General features: G+C 48.6%; 6 protein-coding genes and 1 non-coding gene across 7 annotated transcripts; 4 read left to right on the forward strand and 3 right to left on the reverse strand.

Moving 5' to 3' along the window:
• Nucleotides 1–333: 333 nt before the first annotated feature.
• On the reverse strand, nt 334–1,577 carry B0J16DRAFT_183861 (uncharacterized protein). Its single transcript, XM_046122680.1, has one exon. It carries the CDS (start codon nt 1,556–1,558, stop codon nt 803–805), a length of 756 nt encoding a protein of 251 aa, XP_045979037.1. The 5' UTR covers nt 1,559–1,577; the 3' UTR covers nt 334–802.
• An 857-nt stretch (nt 1,578–2,434) lies between these two features.
• B0J16DRAFT_t285 lies at nt 2,435–2,526 on the forward strand. Its single transcript has one exon. It is a non-coding gene; the product is annotated as a tRNA-Phe (tRNA).
• An 865-nt stretch (nt 2,527–3,391) lies between these two features.
• On the forward strand, nt 3,392–4,140 carry B0J16DRAFT_388522 (uncharacterized protein; the record flags this gene model as incomplete). The annotated part of the gene is made up of 3 exons (XM_046131753.1): nt 3,392–3,493; nt 3,547–3,679; nt 3,731–4,140. 3 exons carry the CDS (start codon nt 3,392–3,394, stop codon nt 4,138–4,140), a joined length of 645 nt encoding a protein of 214 aa, XP_045979038.1.
• A 577-nt stretch (nt 4,141–4,717) lies between these two features.
• On the reverse strand, nt 4,718–5,969 carry B0J16DRAFT_404456 (uncharacterized protein; the record flags this gene model as incomplete). Its single annotated transcript, XM_046132806.1, has 7 exons — nt 4,718–4,850; nt 4,899–5,079; nt 5,136–5,201; nt 5,257–5,381; nt 5,427–5,466; nt 5,523–5,726; nt 5,783–5,969. The coding sequence occupies 7 exons, from the start codon at nt 5,967–5,969 to the stop codon at nt 4,718–4,720; spliced, it is 936 nt and encodes a 311-aa protein (XP_045979039.1).
• Nucleotides 5,970–7,549: 1,580 nt separating this feature from the next.
• On the forward strand, nt 7,550–12,792 carry B0J16DRAFT_358101 (uncharacterized protein; the record flags this gene model as incomplete). Its single annotated transcript, XM_046129569.1, has 10 exons — nt 7,550–7,733; nt 7,887–8,264; nt 8,371–8,575; nt 8,633–9,346; nt 9,979–10,193; nt 10,242; nt 10,289–10,722; nt 10,769–10,827; nt 10,906–11,727; nt 11,758–12,792. The coding sequence occupies 10 exons, from the start codon at nt 7,550–7,552 to the stop codon at nt 12,790–12,792; spliced, it is 4,047 nt and encodes a 1,348-aa protein (XP_045979040.1).
• Nucleotides 12,793–14,646: 1,854 nt separating this feature from the next.
• B0J16DRAFT_348999 (uncharacterized protein) lies at nt 14,647–17,190 on the forward strand. The gene has a single exon (XM_046128832.1). The coding sequence runs from the start codon at nt 14,843–14,845 to the stop codon at nt 16,877–16,879; it is 2,037 nt and encodes a 678-aa protein (XP_045979041.1). The 5' UTR covers nt 14,647–14,842; the 3' UTR covers nt 16,880–17,190.
• A 487-nt stretch (nt 17,191–17,677) lies between these two features.
• B0J16DRAFT_183945 (S-adenosyl-L-methionine-dependent methyltransferase) lies at nt 17,678–19,261 on the reverse strand. The gene is made up of 2 exons (XM_046122681.1): nt 18,228–19,261; nt 17,678–18,151 (listed from the first exon to the last, which is right to left on the reverse strand). The coding sequence occupies exons 1-2, from the start codon at nt 19,111–19,113 to the stop codon at nt 17,826–17,828; spliced, it is 1,212 nt and encodes a 403-aa protein (XP_045979042.1). The 5' UTR covers nt 19,114–19,261; the 3' UTR covers nt 17,678–17,825.
• Between the last annotated feature and the right edge of the window lie 1,193 nt (nt 19,262–20,454).

The following is a 20,454-nucleotide window of genomic DNA, read 5'->3' on the forward strand; positions in this document are numbered from 1 at the left end:
GGGTGAGAGAAAGAACAACTACGACTGGTGTGTCCGGGGAGTGCCTGGCAGGCTCCTCTCACCAGCATAACCTCTACCTCTTTGAATTCGAACCGTACTACAAAGACACGACTCACTGCAACAAAAAGCTAGCGGATCAAGGTTAAATTGACTGAGGATAATTACCTAAGGAATTTATTTAAATTAAATTGGACGAAGACTCAACAATCCGCCACAGGTTAAAGATGGGCAGAAGAGTCGCTAGTTTACAGTGGAAGCGCCACTGAAGTTCTGCAAGTTGGCGCCCGAGCGCCCTTACTCTGCTGCCCTGAGCACTGAAGATCAGGGAGCACTAAAACCAAGATCCCGATCAGCACCTCACTGCTTTCTCACTCCAGGATCAGGAATATTTATATGAAACCCAAACAGTTTATAAGTAAACCTTGAGTCATCCTTCTGCTCCTTTATTCGCATGATTATGCTGGAATCTGACAGCTCATGAATCATTCGCCGTCATCTGTCATACCCACCAACAAGGAGCTGTCCAGTTCATACAGGACACAGGAATGACATTCGCCAGTCTTGCAACATCTTTCACGCTAAAGTAGCCTCTTGAATCATTTTCCCGCTCTCTATCATCAATCGCTATCATAACAAGCATATCTCGTGTGCTTCTATGCGTTTGTAAATTTTATATACAAGGAATTTGATCATTTATAAGCTTCAGGTAAACATAATGCATGCTCGCTGGTATACTACTCCCATGACGGAGCGAAGATGCTGTCTCAAGGATAATAACCTTTCTGCGCTACGGGTTGAGAATTTAGAGCAAGCTCATCATCATTCTGACAATGTTGCCAATGGGGTTGGAGAGTCTGGGCGATGCGTTCTCTGGGACAGTCGAGGCGGAAGCGCTGGGTGTCGCGGCAGCAGTTTGCTCGTTCACCACAGGCGCGATTTGAGACGCGGTAACAGGCAAGACCGGGGAAGTCTCGTCTAGGGTGGCTGTAGCCGAGCTGACCTCCTCAGTCTCGGTTGTGGAAGGGATCCCTGTCACCGATGATGTGACAGTAATCTTGGTCGAAGCAACAGAAGCTGTGGAAATAGTGGCAGATGCACTGGATGAAGCCTCGGTGCCAGAAGAAGCAGCGTCGCCATCATCAGCTTCACCGTCGTCGTAGTCGGGAGTGAGTTTGAATCCTGTGTTGAAGACGCTGTAGGCCTTGGGGTCCAATCCTCCACAGGCCTCCATGGCATAACCTGGACACGGCCAGTCGCATGAGCTATCGTCTACCAGCGACGACTTGGCGGGGTAGTTGTCGGAGCAGTAACAAGTGCTTCCAGAGGTGATTGCGACGTTCTTGTTCTCTTTGGTGCAGTAGTCCCAGCATGCACCGCTAGCCAAGAAGGCGCCTGATCCGTGAGGTTCTGCATCTGATGGGAGAGCGCTGAAGCATCCTTGCGACGTCATCTCGTTGAGCACGGGAGATTGGGCGGGTGTTTGAATCTGGCGCCTACCGCTGACTTGGGCGGCGCCCATGGCGAGAAGGGTGAGAAGTCCGAACTTGGTAACGGCCATGGTGAAAAGTAATTCGAAATGTGTTTACGATGATAGTAAGTCGACTCTACAAGGCGCCCACTGGTTTTATAAATCGTTGCACTGAGCCTAGTGGAGTCACTGTTAAATTAATCCCCGTTAATACCAATCACAGAGACCCGCTGTTGAACCATCATACTTTTTGAAACGAAGGATCGGGTTGATGACTCTGCCAAGACAGGCTGAGCTTACAAGCCTAATAATCAAGAGCTGCTCATAAGTACGTACGAATTGATATGCGAGAAGGCGAAGGATCTGGCTGTTTCGGTGCCGAGATATCTGTTGTTCCCGTTGCTGTTTACCGGAGTTAGAACGGAATTGAAGGGTTGTAGTGACATGAGCCAAGATAAAATTGCCCGATATTGCCGTTTTGGTGGATTAAACCACATGGATGGGCCGCTATGCACTGACTTCAATTCCCCAGTGACATAGCAGAGCGGGCTGCCAAGAGAGTAAGGCTGCGCGAAAGGAAATTCCCCTTGCGCCGTATATCCGATTTCAGAAAAATCATCCCCGAGACCAAGCATTGAGCTTGTCGCGACAAGGCTATCGCGGGTCGGCGAGATTGCTGTGCGCTGTAGGGTATTGTTGTGGAATTGACGAGGGACTACAGCTTGGATCTTGTCACAGCCTGGTGACAAATCTTGATTCTGATTCGGAAAGAAAAGTTGGCCTTCTGATTGTTCATCTATGGAGTGAGATAATCGTTGGAGACGACATTGAAACACTCTTTGTCAATTGGGCATTTCGAGTTCGGCCTGGGGTGCTGCACAACAGGGAACAAAACATTGCAAAGTAAAAATCGTACACATTATGAGTCAAATTATGTGACCATACTTTCATCAACCTCATTGGCTAGCGGGTTTAGCTCAGTTGGGAGAGCGTCAGACTGAAGTCAAACTTCGGGAATTGATATCTGAAGGTCGTGTGTTCGATCCACACAAACCGCAACGTCTTTTCTTTTTGCGTATCTCTAGAACCTCTTCCTAAATATCTGTCGGCATCACCCCCCCCCCCCCCCCCCCCCCTCTCTCCCCCTTCTTTTGTTTCCTTTCTTTCCTTTCCTTATACTGACTGTTCCTTTGCCTTTTTCTCTCTCTTTGCCGTCGCCTACCTCACTGATGCCTGTCGCGTCTCTCGTCATATGGGGATTTCACTCTCCCCGGGGTATCTCGAGATGCCTCCCTGCTGCATTGCTTTGAACACGTCGCATTTCCATTTTTATTGTGGCCAAAGTTAATTTTCTGGAATAACCGCGTCGGTCGAATTTTAAGTTGAAGTGTGGTAGCTTAGTCGCACTCCCATATGCTGGCGATTGGCCTTTAACCGCCGCCAGAGAGGAAGGAGATGTGTGTGGCTTCCTCGCTATGCCCATGGGCTGAGTAGGGAGGGCTCTGAAACGCGCTTAAGATAAGAGGCCGCAATCAGCAATCTATAGTGAAATACCTCAATGTTACGATGAGCTAGTGTCGAGCGTGGATTTATTTGGGTTCAAGTGACCAAGCCTGGTTGGCCGTATTGACAGCTGCGAAAGACCTCCACATCGTATGTTAGAGAAAGAAATATGAGATGTTCTCATTTATGGGAGAAATACAGTGAAACTCGCGCGTCATCCCAATGGTCAGATGAAAGCCATCTTGAAGAGTGAAGGCCCCTTGTGAAACAAACCTTGAGCGTATACTCGACTCGGGCCGTAAACTTCAAAGTATTCGGTGGCCAAAGTCTCCCGGGGGAACTTACCAAGCACAAACGCACTCGAAAAACCCAACGTCATCTTTGAATCGATCCTTCCAACTCCAAACCACTGCCATCAACATGAAGTCAGCCATCAGTGGGATCATCGTCGCCGGCGCCCTCCTGCCAACTCTCGCTCTGGCCAAGGGAGGCTCGAAGGCAATAGACACCCCTCATTGCGTCGTACGTATCAACTGGAAACCGAAAGAAAAGGCATTATCACTTACATATCACAGAACTCCTGTATGGTCGACGCGACCAGAAAGAGAGGGTGCGTTCCTTACTACGAGAAGTGCTTCTGCGGAAAAGAATACGAGGATCTTTTCAAGGCTTGCGCTTTGAACGAGTGTGCCGAGAAGGAACTTGATGGTAGGTGAAGATGTTGAGGTCTTTTGAGAACAATTTGCTGATGTCACGCAGAGGCTATTGTTGCTGGTTTCGGACGCTGTAACGCCACGGTGGGCATTACCTACAGAAGCACTTCGATGCCATCCGAAACTGCTGGTGCAGCAGCTCCTGCTACCGTCACTCCCTCGATCCCTCATCATGTACCCTGTAGGGTCAAACATCCGATGGTCATCGTGACCAAGACCGTAACGACCCCTTCGAGCCCTTCAAGCCCTTCGAGCCCTTCGAGCCCTTCGGACTTTTCGAGTCCTTCTACCGCCCCACACAACCCAAGCCTTCCGACTACTGCGGATAATTCGGATACTACTGTTCCCGCGGCTACTTCGTCCACGGCTGCCACTGCCACCGACTCCGGTGCTGAGATGGCATATGTTGGGTCCCTTGGCCTTCTGTCCATTGCGACCTTGCTCTTCCTCTTGTAAGCAGAAGATAAAGCCGACAGATATGAGAATGGAATTTGTTATTTGGTTGCTATCTTCTTTAAAGACTGCACGTTGGCTGTACGTCTTCCAGATCTGCCTCTCAAAAAGCCTTAGATAGAGTGCACATTGGGGATGGTGAATCTGGGCAACAGATCTAAGCAAATGGAAATTTTACTTAATCATAATGAAGTCTCCACTGTATTCAAGATAAAGCTTCGATCAGTGATGCCAGCCTTTGATCTAAAGAACAGGTGGCTCTTAGGTAAAACTTTGGCTTCTTCCCATGGCAAAGTCACTTTCGGCAATTTAAGTCTAATAAACACTGGCTTTATTATTAGGGCACATATCTTGCCACCTGATAGGATGAACCGAAATTCTTTTACACAGCTAGCAGATAAAAATGACAAAATTACACCTGTTTGTTCAACAGATCCATCACTTCTCTGTTGATGGAAAAGGTTGGGCTTTCTCAAACACTAATAACCCCAGCCATATCGATTATCCGGATGTCGAGGCCAATACCAAGGTTTACAGTCGTTGCCGCATTTGACGGGCTAGGATTTTGTTAGCTAGGTAGCTAACAGCCGGTCACTGAGCCTGATCGCCAGCGCCCGAAGTATGTAGGGTCGAGACTTTCCTCGGGAGGAATGAACTTCAAATTTGGCATATTCTCACAATCCACCTTGGGGCCCATGCAGACAATAGGCTCACTATTAATGATTAGTAAAACATTACTACGGTGCATGGAAATAACGTACTCATCAGGCTCTCTTCGGTTACAAGTAGTGCCGAAGTCGAGGGTGTCGCCAATTAGATTCAGCAAAGCGTTGTGTTGGTGAGACAGAAGCTTGAAGTTGGGCTCGAAAATGGTCAAGCCGGCTGGGAGATGCTTGTCGATCAGGGCAAGGATACCCATCTGGGCAAAAGCTTCAACAGATGCTGCAAGTACGTGATTAGCAATACTTCCAAGACAATTGTGTGACAAGTAGACCTACATTTTGCTGATTTGTCATCGCTGCGCCAATCGTCCTTGTTGTACTCGTCCATCCAATGCTTCGATTCTGTTTGGCGTAATTAGCTACTGTCTGATGAACGGCATCTGCCTGAGAGCCATACCCGCGTAGAGTCCTCCATGTTTCTCATACCCACGATAGTACTCAGCAGCGTGAACTGCCTCGTGGACAAAAGTACTTTGATAGTCGGTAAGATTACCCCAATAGGTCACATCTCCTCGGGGCAGACTGAAAGGTCAGCTAACGATATTCGTTCAATGGTGCTTTACTTACATGACTGTGCCACCAGCTGCACCATTGCGAGGGGCAGTAGCTGCAGATAAGTGTCAATGAACAAGTTCAAAAGTAACATAAATGTTAAAGACGAACCGAATTGGTATCGGACGAAGTCCCGCAGACCGACAGGGAGACGGCCAAAGTTCTCGGCGATGGCTTCGATGGACATCTCAGCTGTCTCGTGCCGGCATACGTACCATGGGCGGGGACAATCCTCGTACAGGATTTCGTGGACCTTCATTTCATAGGGATCAAGCTTCAGCCTCTCGGTTTGGGACATGCATGTCTTGGGCATCTCTGTTGCTCATTTTAGTCACCATAGGGAGGAAGTATCAAAGGGTAAAAGCACATACGTCCCCAAGGCCATGTCTTGATCTTGTGGGGTGTCTTTGGGAGAACGGCAGTCAAGATGGTGTTCATCTTCCTGAAATCGATCGCTGGGCATAGGACGGGCTTGACCACAATGGTCTTGGGAGGGGCAGGAGTGCCGAGTGCCAAGCTCACAAGAGCAAGGCTACTTGTCAGTGAAAAGAAGTGCATCTTGAATGATTTTGCAGAATTTTGACAGTTTGAAAGTTTGAACATGATGGAGACAGGGTAGCGGTGACATTAAATACAAGGTCTCGTGGAATATTCGGAAGATCTGGAAAACCTTATCTGATCGTCCTGATGGTGACGTTCTGGCTGAAGGCTGTTGACGGAACTCAAGATATTATTTGCTCTCTCTCATGGCGTTCCAATTCCCGCCATGGTTCTCTCGTCACGGCCCTTCTTTTGCCACAGATGAAGGCCGAGACTCATGGAATCCACCTGTCTTCATCCATGGAGGAACAAACAGTGATTAAATACGAGTGTAAGGACCACGAGGTAAGTCTCACCCACAAATCTTGCAATGGGATGAACTTTTACTTGATCAAAAGTGTTATTTTATTGAGTACGCATTGCGGGCATCTTATTACCATATGTGTCACTAGCAGGCCCCGAGTGAAACTTTTACTTGTGTATTTTAACAGCTTTCCCCTACATGATTCAGCGACTGTGCGGCGTCTGCTGGGAGGAAATATATCACAGTCCACCCAACAGCCCAGTGGAACGCCAATTGCATTGGTGCTGTATTACCGGCCATTTCCTGATCGAACGATAAGCACCAGAATGACGCTGATGGCTCAATCTTACTGCGCACTCCTAATGGGTAACACCAATGACAGAATATTCCGTATTACAGGCGGCGATAATGCCAGAACCCAGCCGGTTGGTTGGTGTCTAAGCCATCCTGAGATCGAAGCCGTCAAATTCGACCTCGGGGATTCCAGTGGCAAGGTAGCCGCGAAGGTTTAACGTTATTTGTTGCTGACAAATCCATCTTCAAGACTCTTATCTTTGGTCGGTGAATTGTCTTTGTAATTGATGCGGTCGATTGATTGTCAATCAATCACAAGTGTTTGGCGTCTGACAGCGTAAGCCACGGCGGGTAAATGCACCTAATCACATTTCTCACTCGAAAACACTTTGAACCAATCTTTTTGTCTCAGACTGGCGGTCAGATATCTTAATGACTTGATGGTGAGACTCAGCACTAGCAGTCAGATACTCAGAACGTTGGTCTGTGTAGAGTTGAAACAGTTGCCAGTAGGCCCCGAAACGTGGCCCTGGCACAATAAACGTTGGCCGATATTTCAGGACGTTTACTGACCGAGGGAAAGGAATTCTGAATCTTACAAGTCTCGTAGTGAATAAATACCGTGGTCGGAGCTTTTGACACGTCGCGTGGACCAGTTGTTTGTTGGTCGTTGACTGCATGCTAGCGTGAGTCCGAGTGCGACATCGAGAAGAATAGCCTGATAATTCAATGCAAGCCCAGTAAGTCTCGTATGACATGGTGTGTAGTGTAGACAACCAACAGAAGAGTTGGTGATATGTTTGTAAAACTACTTAAGATGCTCTGTCGGTGTTGCAGAAGTCAAGGCACCATTGCGAGTGCAACATCGAAGACATCATGAATACTACAGATTCGAAAGAAGAGCCAATGTTAGTGCAACATCCCATTAGAAGGAGGGCCCCGTAGTTGTTGATTGTTTGTTAGACAGGGCGAAGAGCGTTCCTCAACGCTGAGGGCTAATATGAAAGGTCAGCCGACAGAGAAGCCGAATACATCAGCTGACGTCGAGGCCGGTGTTCCTGGTGAAGCAGAAGCGCAGATAGACCAAGAGGGAGATACATATCTTCATGGCCTACCTTTGGTTCTCATGACTCTCTCACTGATGGTCGGCGTATTGATGATCTCTTTGGACACTAGCATCATTGGTATGATTTGACTCGTACATATCACATACCTCACTAACCAGTTTAAGCAGCGGCTATCCCGAAGATAACAAGCAAGTTTGACAGTCTTGGTGATGTTGGTAAGTAGGCTGCTGCTCATCGTCGAAGCAGATTTCTAATCTCAATTGAAATCAGCCTGGTATGCATCAGCTTACCTCCTCACCCAACTCTCCACTCAGCCAACTTTCGGCAAGATCTATACGTTCTGGAATCTGAAATGGGTGTACCTCACATCATCGATTATCTTCGAAGCAGGTTCCATACTTTGCGCTGCGGCACCCAACTCATCAGTCTTCATCATCGGCAGAGCTGTCGCTGGACTCGGTGCTGCAGGCGTCTTCTGTGGTGCTATGATAATCGTATCTCGAATTGTCGAAATGAGGAAACGGCCGTTGCTTCTGGCTATCGTATCGAGCATGTATGGCATTTCTTCAGTGATTGGTCCTTCACTTGGTGGTGTTTTCACTCATTCAAAGCAACTGACTTGGAGATTCTGTTTTTGGATCAACCTGCGTGAGTGGTTCTTCCTTCAGCCGCTAAATCTCTAACAAAGGCTTAGCTTTGGGTGCTTTGATGGCTGCCATCATCCTCTTGTATTACCCGCTATCTCTCGGCGAAGCTCCCTTCAAAGACAAAACGGTCAAAGAAAAGATCCTCGGCCTTGGGTTGAAGAGTGCTGTCTTACTCGCTGGAGCTCTTGTATGCTTGTTCCTGGCTCTACAGAACGGAGGCTCTATTCATCCATGGTCCGACTCGAGGGTCTGGGGCTGTTTTCTGGGCTTTGGACTGCTTCTTATCCTCTTCATATATCCAGATACGACAAGGTGAAGAGTAAGTATCGCCAAACCCAACGCTAAACGACAGTTGCTGACCTTTACCAGCGCATTGATCAAACCTCGTATCATCTCACAAAGATCTGTGCTTCTTGGGTGCGTCTTTTCAGCTCTGATTCAAGGTGCCATGACCACGCAGACTTACCATCTACCATTCTACTTCCAAGCTGTGAAAGGTGTGGACCCTCAGACATCTGGCGTCAACATTCTCCCTCACGGAGTCACTGTCACTGTTATGAGTCTTATCACTGGTTCGGTTGTCACATGGCTTGGATATTATATCCCCTTCATGTGGGTTGGATCAGCCATCTTTACCACCGGCGCTGGACTACTGTACACGATTGACCAAAATACAACGCTGGCAAGATGGTTTGGATTTGAGGTCCTGGCGGGTGCTGGCTTTGGAATGGCTATTCAGATCAGCATCGTCGCCGTTCAAGTGGTACTGAGTACTGCGGATATCCCCCTTGGAACAGTGTTGATCATTATATCGCAAGCACTGGGAGGATCTGTAGGACTATCCATTTCTCAAAACGTCTTCCAGAACTCCCTTCGTCAGAGACTCCGAGACATCGACAACATCGATGTTCAGGCTGTCATTGCTGCAGGTGGTATCGATTTAGAGCACATAGTATCAGGCGACACACTTTCCTACGTCAGAGACGCTTTCAGATACGGTGTGTCAACCGCTTTCCTCGTGTCGACGTCGATCGGCGGAGTCGCGTTCTTGGCAAGTATAGGAATGGAAAGACGGAAGATCAAGTCAAAGAAAGAAAGGGGAGCTTGATGGAACGGTAGATCAGAATCACAGAAGCGAACGTGGGGTATAGCCTAGGGTGGTATTAACCGAGCGGTTATATTCTGCTTTCGATATAGGATGTCATAGGTAAGAACCCAATCGGCGGATGTGCATATGCATCTTCTAATAATATTGGAATCCTCTCCTCAATTCACATGTCTTTTTCTCGGCATTATAATTACAAGCCAATTGAAGCTCAAAATCTTTCAGCTGAACGTTTTGAGAAAGACATCATATGGGCAGTCGATCATCATCTCCGCATTTTTCCACGTTGCATTCAATCGGACCAGTATACCGTCTTTGGTGTTTCAAGCCTCTAGGTCGAAGTGTTGCGCCCCGAATAGGTAATGACCTGTTAAAAAGCAGGATTGCGGTCCTGAATATCAATGCACTAGATCAATATTAGGTGTAGAATGGAGGCGCATGACCACCTTTGAATGACCGGGGATACTCACGAATTAAAGACTAGATTTGAGTTTAGCTAAAGATAAGCATGTGCAACTACAGAGATCAGCGATATATAATCATGGGATATTTCCTTGACAGCTTTTGGTTCTGTAGGCTGACAATCAACTTTGAAAATGACTGTCGCTAGGGTTGCTGCTATTGCTTTGGCCAACTTTGCGGCTTTGGGTTCAGGCGCCCCGGCAAAGGGTTCTGATGGATTCATTGCTGCGCCGTACTACCCAGCGCCCTATGGAGGATGGGTAGATGATTGGGCCGATAGCTATGCGAAAGCTAAGGAGCTGGTTGATTCTATGACGCTGGCTGAGAAGACCAACATCACTTCGGGGACTGGAATCTTCATGGGTAAGTTTAATTTGAACTCAAGAAAGAATAGTGACTAACAAAGAAAAGGGTAAGAGGTCACACTTATCTGTCCTGGATTGATACTGACATGACAGTCCTTGTAACGGAAACTCTGGCTCTGCTGATCGCGTTGGTTTCCCTCAACTCTGCCTCAACGACGCAGCCAACGGCGTCCGACAGACTGATAACGTCACGGTGTTCCCCGATGGAATCACCGCTGGCGCAACCTTTGATAAGAAGCTAATCTACGAACGTGGCGCCGCGATTGGTAAAGAAGCTCGTGGAAAGGGAGTTCATGTCTGGCTTGGGCCTTCAGTTGGTCCTCTTGGTCGAAAGCCTAAGGGAGGACGTAACTGGGAAGGCTTTGGAACTGACCCTGCGCTCCAAGCTATCGGTGCTAGAGAGACTATCAAGGGTGTTCAGGAGAATGGAGTTGTTGCGACCATCAAGCATCTCATTGGCAATGAGCAGGAGATGTATAGGCGTCAGACTACTGATGTTGTGTCGCCGGCATACTCAGCAAACATTGGTAAGGTATTTGATCACAATGTTGGGTTATTGGCTAATCGTGATAGATGATCGAACTATGCATGAGCTCTACCTCTGGCCTTTTGCCGAAGCTGTTAGAGCAGGCGTGGGAGCTGCAATGACAGCCTACAACAGAGCCAGTCAACTTTTGGCCATGACCAAGACAACAGCTAACCTTGATTAGGTCAACGGAACCATGTCCAGTGAGCACTCATACCTCATCAACGCTCTTCTAAAGGAGGAGCTCGGCTTCCAAGGCTTTGTCATGACCGACTGGCTTTCCCAAATCACTGGTGTCGCATCAGCCATCGCTGGAATGGATATGAGTATGCCTGGTGATCCCATCATCCCTCTTCTCGGCAACTCACTATGGATGTACGAAATGACCCGAGCAACTCTCAACGGATCCGTCCCCATGGAGAGACTGAACGACATGGCTACTCGTGTTGTGGCGACTTGGTACAAATTTGGACAGGACCAGGACGATTTCCCCAAGGTTAACTTTGACACCAACACGAATGATGCTGTAGGCCCCCTCTACCCAGGAGCCTGGCCCAACTCGCCCAAGGGTGTCGTCAACAAGTTCGTTCAGGTGCAAGAGGATCACGACGTGATTGCCCGACAAGTCGCTCAGGATGCCATCACCATGCTCAAGAACAACGGCAACCTTCTTCCGCTCAGCAAGAAGACTCCCATCAAGGTCTTTGGCACAGGAGCCCAGACTAATCCCGATGGCCCCAACGCTTGTCCCGACCGCAACTGTAACAAAGGCACATTGGGCCAAGGTTGGGGATCCGGTACTGTGAATTATATGTATCTCGACGACCCGATCGGCGCCATCAAGGAAGAGGCTGGCGATGTCACTTTCTACAACACCGATAAGTTCCCTTCCGTCCCGAGTGCGACCGACGATGACGTCGCAATCGTTTTCGTCACTTCCGACGCGGGCGAGAATTCGTATACGGTTGAAGGTAACAATGGCGATCGCAGTAAGGATAAGTTGAACGTGTGGCATGGTGGTGATAATCTGATCAAGGCTGCGGCTGAGAAGTACAAGAACGTCATTGTGGTGATACACACTGTTGGACCTGTCTTGCTTGAGCAGTGGCATGACATGCCATCGGTTAAGGCCGTTCTCGTGGCGCATCTTCCTGGTCAAGAGGCTGGAAAGTCTCTTACGAATATTCTGTTTGGTGATGCGTCGCCTTGTGGGCATTTGCCGTATAGTATTACGAAGAAGGAGGATGACATGCCTGAGAGCGTTACCAAGCTGATTGACTCCGGCTTCGTCGACCCTCCGCCTGATACTTACTCTGAGAAGTTGTACATTGATTACCGATGGCTCAACAAGGAGAAGATCCGACCTCGCTATGCTTTCGGTCATGGTCTCAGCTACACCAACTTTACCTACTCCAATGCGACCATCAAGAGGGTCACCAAGCTCAGCCAATACCCTCCCTCACGATCTGCCAAAGGCGAAGTCTTGGACTATGCTCAAGATGTTCCCGACTACAAGGAGGCCATCAAGCCAAAGGACTTCAAGACAGTCTGGCGCTATCTCTACTCATGGCTCTCCGAGTCGGACGCAAAGAAAGCAGCCGAGGCAGCCGGAAAGTCCAAGTACCCTTACCCAGAAGGCTACTCGATAAAACAGAAAACAAGTCTTCCACGTGCGGGCGGTGCTCAAGGCGGAAACCCAGCGCTTTGGGATGAAGCTTACACCATTTCAGTGCGCGTCACCAACTCGGGCGCTAAATACGCCGGTAAAGCTTCTGTTCAGGCCTACGTGCAATTTCCCGAGGCTGCCGGATACGAGACGCCGATCATTCAGCTTCGCGACTTTGAGAAGACTGCCGTCATTGAGCCTGGCGAGAGCGAGACGGTTGAGTTGACACTCACGAGGAAGGATCTGAGTGTCTGGGACGTCGCGGCGCAGGATTGGCTTGTACCCAAGCCTGATGGAGAGTATAAAGTCTGGCTGGGTGGTGCGAGCGACGCGCTTGATGTTGTTTGCTATACTGATGATTTGAGCTGTGATAATGACGTTGATGGACCAGTATCATACGATTGATTATTTTCTCATTTAGATATCTAATGGTTGCGCGGCTGTGCTTGGAAATGCTTGATCTGTCAGAACGCCATTGACGATCTTCATTTATGACTGGGCGTCGCTGCATATGCAAACATTATACGGCCTGACCAATAATGACAACTACTAAACGCTGACATGAGCTTGATCCCCTGAGTTGTGCATGTAATTATTGACATGTACCCCTTTCACGGCGCAGGTACAGAGTTTGCCCTGCAAGCCTGACACAGAAACTTCGCGTAAGTTTTGCTTAGTTCAGGTGAAGTAAAGTAAAAAATATTACGCTTTTCCACGTCAGTGATTGACCCAAGGGTGTACCTTGTCGAATCACGAGAAATGGTGCGGTCAATTAAGTAATCTGGAACCTTTTGAAACGTAATTGTACCTGGAATTGAATGAGATCTGCGATGGGAAAAGAAAGCTATTTCAGTGGATTCATTCCTTGAGACATTGGAGTAATTACGGGTGACCGATAATTACCGCGCGGGGGAGGCTTGATACCAATTTGATCCAGTGAGTGAGCACTCTAATGAGTGGTACTAAAGAAAATGTCTAACGATCAGACCGGAAGATCGGGAAGACTAGAGAGAGACAATCACATGGATGGTCAATTGACCCCTGTGATGAGCGCCACTTGGGTGTTGGAGGCCCGTTGATTATCGTTAATCGCCCGTAGTGCACATTTTGAGTTGGAACGGCGGCACAGACGAGAAATTGCAATGACATTAGGGTTTTTCGGAACTTTGCGACGGGTATTTCCTACTGGGAGAGACATTTGTCTTGGTACTGTAGGTAGAGTAGCATTTGTTACTCACTGTCTGACACACGGCATGAAGCGACAAATTCTTTCATCCTCAGGTCTGGTCTGGACAAAGGTACAGACAGGACAGGCTACAGCCTACAGGACAGTACAGTACAGGCCCTCATGAGCTAGTTTAGCGAATCAACGGTCTGTCTAACTCAAGTCGGTCTGGACCGATCAAGGGCCAGGGGTAACTTCTGTTAGCGGTGGAGTCAGCGCCAAGTTGATCGAGAACGTGCAAGCATTTCCTTGGACACTCTCGTTACCCAAAAAAAGCATTCGTTGCGCCACGAGCAGGGTATATACGAAGAGACTTGCATTTTGATCTGCAAAGGCTGCAGCCTCAAATCAACTTGTACTGCAAATGTCAGCAAGACGACGAGAGAGGGAAAGTTTGTGATCCTTCGTTCGGATACTTACAGATTGGGAGGAACAGTTCATCTTAAATCACTCAAGATTGCATTAGAGCAGTCTTTGTCTCACGTCATCTTCTCCCATGTTTAATACTACAGGTAAATATACATGACAACAGAATGAAAAATGGCCCCTGTTGAGGAACCCATCGCGAGGAGAGACCGGCCCGGAGGCTAGCCCAACGATTTTGCACGACTGGAGAAAAGGAACAAAATACGTACTTTTCTCCTCAAGATGGTCCTTTAATTGTGTTGGTGGCTGCAAATGATTGGCGCCAATCCGTTCAGCTGACAGGGGTCTAGGTCCAGATCTTCTCCTCCACGGGGCTAACCATTTCGCAAACCAACCCATGGCGATAACCATAATCAGAACATGCAGTCACTTTGAAACGTTGTGCACAGCCCGCATGCACTCAATTGCATCTAGTCCCGTAACGCCTCAACTGAGCGACCCGGAGTGACTTGACCCAGGTCTGTGTGCTGTCATCCAGAGCCTTCATCTTTGTCCATCTTTGGTAACGCCCGGTCAGTAAAGGAGGAGCGGGGCGTGCAGCCTGCACATCTATAGTGCACTTTATACATGCACCAGTTTGGGCATCTCGTGTGGAAAGAAAAGAAAAAATACAATCCAGCATAAGGAGTCAATAAATATGCACAGGCGCCGCCTTTCTGCTTCTGCAGCTGTTTGTAGTCTGCTCGTTCCATCCCACTCTCTCGTTTTAATTCTCCTTTTCCCCTATCAGCCTTGCTTCTTCCAAGTTGCCACTCTTGGTTAGAGCAATCTTGGCTTCGTGACTCTCTTTCATTCTTTTTCACTATGAAGTCTTTTTACACCTTGGCCTTGTGCCTCGGTGCCCTCTTCGATGGCGCCAAGGCACAAGCAGAGGAACAGGGCCAGATGCCTGGCAAGTTCGCTGCTGCTCCTCCAGTGGGATCCAACCCCATTGACCGCAAGGGATGGACAGTTCGATGCTCCAGTCAAGCACCGAATTTCCCCTGTGCCAATGCCATTGACGGCAGCAAGGATACTTTCTGGCAGACTCCATACGGCACAACCAACACGCCACCTCCTCACTCTATCGTCATTGATATGAAGCAGACACAATATGTCAGCGGTCTGCAAATTACTCCTCGCCAGGACGGCAACACTCGTAACTGGATTGGCCGTCATGAAGTCTACCTCAGCTCGGATGGCACCAACTGGGGCTCACCTGTCGCTTTTGGAACGTACTGGGGCGATAAATACCCCGTCATCACAAACTTCGAGACAAAGCCTGCTAGATACCTTCGATTTGTCGCCCTCTCTAACGTGGACAGCAACAACCCATGGATCGCTATTGCCGACTTTATTGTCTACAACGCTCTCAAGTACAGCCCTCCCAAGACCGGCGTTGGAAAATGGGGTCCTACTCTTGACTTCCCTGTCATTCCCGTTGCTGGTGCCGTCGAGCCTGTCTCTGGAAAGGTTGTTATCTGGTCTGCTTACCGTTACGATGCTTTCCAGGGTACCAACCCTCGCGGTGGCTTCACTCTCACGTCCATCTGGGACCCCAAGACTAACGTCATCTCGAACCGTAATGTCACCAACAACAAGCACGACATGTTCTGCCCTGGTATTTCCATGGATGGAGAGGGACAGATTGTCGTGACTGGTGGTAACGATGCTAAGAAGACTACCATTCTCAACCCTAACGGCGAGTGGGTTCCTGGTCCTGACATGCAGATTGCTCGTGGTTACCAATCTTCTGCTACCACTTCCGATGGTCGCGTCTTCACCATCGGTGGTTCATGGAGCGGTCCCCGTGGCGGCAAGAACGGCGAGATCTACGACCCCAAGGCCCGAACCTGGACTTCTCTTCCCAAGTGTCTTGTTGGACCTATGCTTACCAAGGATAAGGAGGGCGTCTACAAGTCCGACAACCACGCTTGGCTCTTTGGCTGGAAGAAGGGAAGTGTCTTCCAGGCTGGCCCCAGTACGGCCATGAACTGGTACTACACCACCCGAGGAACCCAAGGTGACACCAAGGCTGCTGGTACACGACGAAAGAACGGCCGCATCGACCCTGACTCCATGAACGGTAACTGTGTCATGTACGATGCTCTCGATGGAAAGATCTTCACCTACGGAGGCGCTACCAGCTACCAACAAGCCCCTGCTACTGCCAACGCCCACGTCCTTGCCATTGGTGAGCCTGGAACTACTGCCCAGACTTACCAGGTCGGAAACAACGGCGCTGGTAACTTTGCCCGTGTCTTCCACACTTCCGTTGTCCTCCCCGACGGCAACGTCTTTATCACCGGCGGACAGTCCTACTCCAACCCTTTCACCGACACCAACGCTCAGTTCACCCCTGAGATGTACATCCCCACTACCCACGAGTTCAAGAACCAACAGCCCAACACCATCCCTCGAACCTACCACAGTATGTCTCTGCTGCTGCCAGACGGTACTGTTTTCAACGGTGGCGGTGGTCTCTGCGGTAGCTGCAAGAGCAACCACTTTGACGCTCAGATTTACACTCCTCAGTACCTCCTTGATGGTAACGGTAACCTCGCTACCCGCCCCAAGATCACAGCTGTTTCGGCTACCACTGCCAAGATCGGCAGCACCATCACCGTTACTGCCAACAGCGCCATTAAGAGCGCCTCTCTTATTCGCTATGGCACTGCTACACACACTGTCAACACCGATCAGCGACGTATTCCTTTGGCATTGACTGGCGCTGGTACCAATAAGTACTCTTTCAAGATCCCCAACGACTCTGGCATTGCCCTGCCAGGATACTGGATGCTTTTCGTTCTCAACAACGCTGGCGTTCCCAGTGTTGCAAGCACCATCAAGGTGACAGTTTAATCCATTCTATATGGGACGATATCTTTTCTATGTGCATTATATAATACGGGCACACATTGCGGGAACATCATAAGCATATGATTTCATTTTGTATATATTCAAACACTAATCCTGCAATTGGATAAACCAAGCGACACTACGTCCTAATAGAATTTCTTTGACCACATCAATCTCATCTTCTTCCTTCTTCGCCCTCAGATGGATAACTCAATTATCGTCGAAGTCGGTATGTATAAGTGGACGCTCAACTGCCGAGAAACCTTGTTTCTGACACTGGAGACCCTTGAAGTAGTATCGGTGCATTCTCCCTTGGCGGTGACACTAAAGCTAAATAAGCTGAGAAGTCAAATGCTAAGGTTGCATTGAACACCACGCCATCGTTGGTGGCTTTTATTTTACGCTAACAAATTGGTTCGACTTATGACCCAAGAACCAGGTCGACGACCTTGCTCCCATTTAGAGTTTGAGGCTGGGCGGATGATACGAACCGCAGGTGACATTATCACACCCGTATTCGTGGTACACCAAAAGGCGACGAAATAGACCTACTGGTTGCACAACATTTTGCCACGCTGTGAGTTTGCGACAAAGCGGGCATTTCCCAGTGGGAATTGGACCGAGCTTTTGGCTGTGTTTCCAGTTGACGTGCATTGCAGGTTAAATTGCAGATGATCATATTGTACAACCGTGAGCTGCTGGTCGAACTTGGACTCCGAATATCGTGCTGAGATGCATCGCGTACGTGGCAACGTGTTTAAGTTAAGATTGGCTCTCAGGCCCGTTCTCGGAGCCGTATTATGTATGGAGTGGCATGAAACAGTGTATTGCATGTGTGAGTTTACTTACTGTGAGAGTTTCACAATAGCCTTCTACCAAGAACCAAGTTTTGAACCATATGAATCCTTCTGCGTAATAGTTCTCGTATCTAGCAATTACTCTCATAACTCTACCCAGACCTCTTCAACCTCGCTTCTAACATGACGGTGCATCCGTAAGAAGATGGATAAATCTTGACAAGTTCCAAACCAGCCGCCTCGAAGATCTCTTCGAACTCGGATTTCTTCTTCTCCTGGCCTGTCATGCACAGAAGAGCAAAGTCAAGCCAGTATAAGTTTACGTTCTCCTGCTCTTTAACGGTGTCTGGGATGAGCTGGTCGCAGATGATGAGACGAGAGTCGGGACCCATGGCTGATGCGGTGTTCTTAACGAACTCGATACAGACTGGGGCGTAAAAGTCGTGGAGAAAACGACGCATAAAGTAAATGCGAGCATCTATTGTAAAAAGTAAGCTATTTTGTCTCATTTCGTAACAGATAAGCAAATATCGCTTGTCTAAAAGCATACGTACTCTTGACGGGCTGAGATTTGAATGCATCATATACCATCAGTTCAAAACCTGGGTAGTCTTTCGGGTCCATCGAGCTGATAACGCCGGGCAGGTCTTGCAGAATAAACTTGGCGTCGAAAGCATCCCCGATGTCCTTTTTGATCGCGATGCATGAATGTCCGCGACCAGACCCAATATCAACTAGGAAGGGCCGCTCAGGGTCCTGCTTGACCTCCTCCTTGAGAGATGCGAACGGAAACATGCCAACGACAGGCATAAGCTCATCGACGGCAACCATGTTGGCATTCCAGAGTTCACGACGCTCAGGATCGGGATCCATCTCTAGCAGCTCGTAGTATGATTTGCCAAGGTGTTCCTTTCCGACTGAGTATACAGCTGGAGACTTGGTCAAGTCAAACACATCTTCTGGTTTGTGTGTCTTGCAGTAATCGGCTAGATGCATGAAAGCACGTCCAAACTCCGTGATGATAAGGAAGAAGGACCCCAATCCCCTTGGGTTAAGGATTCTTGACAGGTCGTTATGAGCGTAAATATCAGGCGCAGTCTCGACGAAAACGCCATGGTTTATGGCGACGCGGTAAACGCGCTCAATCACTGTAGTCGCCACGTTGGTAATCTGAGCCAGTTCTACAGCACTAATGGAACTTCCATCCTCGGGCATAGCGTCGTATGCTCGGGTTCCAATGATCGTCTGAAAGGCGCCTCCAAAACTGACTTGTTCCATCAAATGGTTCATCCGGTCCATAGGCGACTGGATGGCAATGCGGACGGCCTCTGTCTTCTTGAGAACTGCCTGGTGAGTGACTGGATTATCATCGTATGATTCCAGTTGAGCCACAAGCTTCTTAGCTTCTTCAAGGGCCTTTTCGGCTTTCGGGTGGACCATGACGAGTTAATTCGATCAATACATAGTAAAATAATTACAATGTGGCTTGGAGATGTCAACACTGTTGGTCGTAATTTGCGCAGAATTGCGGAGGTCGTCTCTATATCCCATATCACTCATACGACAAACGTTGGCATATTCACTTAACAGGTTGTCAGGCGGGGCAAAGCAAAATCCGAGTATTGGTAAATATCATATCACTCCATGATAGCGGTGATGCCACGCCGGGCAGTGGGTAAACATCCCAGCCGAGGTTGTCACCCCTGGGCAAAACGCCTTGACCTTGTAGAAAGCGACCCAATCAAACTGTCATTCAGGCATACAAGTGGGAGTATTAATGCGGCACGATCCAATGGCCGAACGGATGGAGCTGTTGGCCCGACGGTGTGAATTTGCATTCTCTTATCGAGGACATTTGTCATGACGAGCATTGGACGACTGCTTTGGCCGAAGTGGCCCTGTATGCAGCTCTCGGGCGTGCATCATTGGTGTTCAAATGAATAGACGCCCCGACCCAGCGCGTTGGTTGTGTCACGAGCCTAGAGGATATCGCCAGGGTATCTCGGAATAACCAACGGCACGACCTTTCCTAGACCCTGCAGAGTGTCACGGACAATGAGGGCAGTGGACCCTTAGGCCCTCGAATGCAACTCCAAGCATCTGCCGGCCAACTAACAGCCAATGGAACACTGGTGAATGACGGCAATAACAACAACATTTAAGAGACATTCTTTATGTCTCTCACATCCTCCATCTCTCATGAGAAGATCGAGGGAGGGAGAAATCCAAGTTACAATAAGGACATGCGAAAGTTGCCCTGATGAGTTCGGAGATAAATGAATATTGGTCTTGACAAGTAACGTGATATGTTTCCAATCCATAAAAGTAGAAACTTTTCAATAAGCTAGTTTAGTGATAGAGTGAAAGCGATCAGTTATACCCAGTGTTTTATATCCTGTTTATGGTCGAGATGGTTATGTCGTAGGAAGGAGAAGATATGGGCGAGGGCACTTGGAGCACCATGCTTGATCCCAAAGTACAGCCCCATCAGTGCCATCTATGGATATTAATATTCTACGACTATTTATATAGCTACTCTGTAGTCCTTGACAATGGAAGTCAATTGAAGCTCATGGTCCACTCATGTTGTCGGTGGTTTTGTTGTTGAACTCCACCCAGGGCACATCACATCTCCACTGAGGATCCCCGATTCACGCACAAAAGTGTATCGACTATATGAATGGGAATATCACGGCGCTTCACATCCAAGAAAGCAACTTGGCGCAGTGGAAGCGCGGTATGTTTATCTCTCAGTTATCAGGGTACAATTCCTTACTAACT

This window comes from Fusarium flagelliforme (assembly GCF_020744385.1).
Source record: "Fusarium flagelliforme strain FIESC 12 MPI-CAGE-AA-0113 chromosome Unknown B0J16scaffold_7, whole genome shotgun sequence".
In the NCBI taxonomy this organism is placed as follows: domain Eukaryota; kingdom Fungi; phylum Ascomycota; class Sordariomycetes; order Hypocreales; family Nectriaceae; genus Fusarium; species Fusarium flagelliforme.

Coding starts and splice junctions, on each gene's coding strand:
- B0J16DRAFT_183861 (XM_046122680.1), bottom strand. CDS start 1,558: ATGGCCGTTACCAAGTTCGGACTTCTCACCCTTCTCGCCATGGGCGCC.
- B0J16DRAFT_348999 (XM_046128832.1), top strand. CDS start 14,843: ATGAAGTCTTTTTACACCTTGGCCTTGTGCCTCGGTGCCCTCTTCGAT.
- B0J16DRAFT_183945 (XM_046122681.1), bottom strand. CDS start 19,113: ATGGTCCACCCGAAAGCCGAAAAGGCCCTTGAAGAAGCTAAGAAGCTT. Junction 18,152..18,227: donor CAAATCTCAGCCCGTCAAGA/GTACGTATGCTT, acceptor TTTTTACAATAG/ATGCTCGCATTTACTTTATG.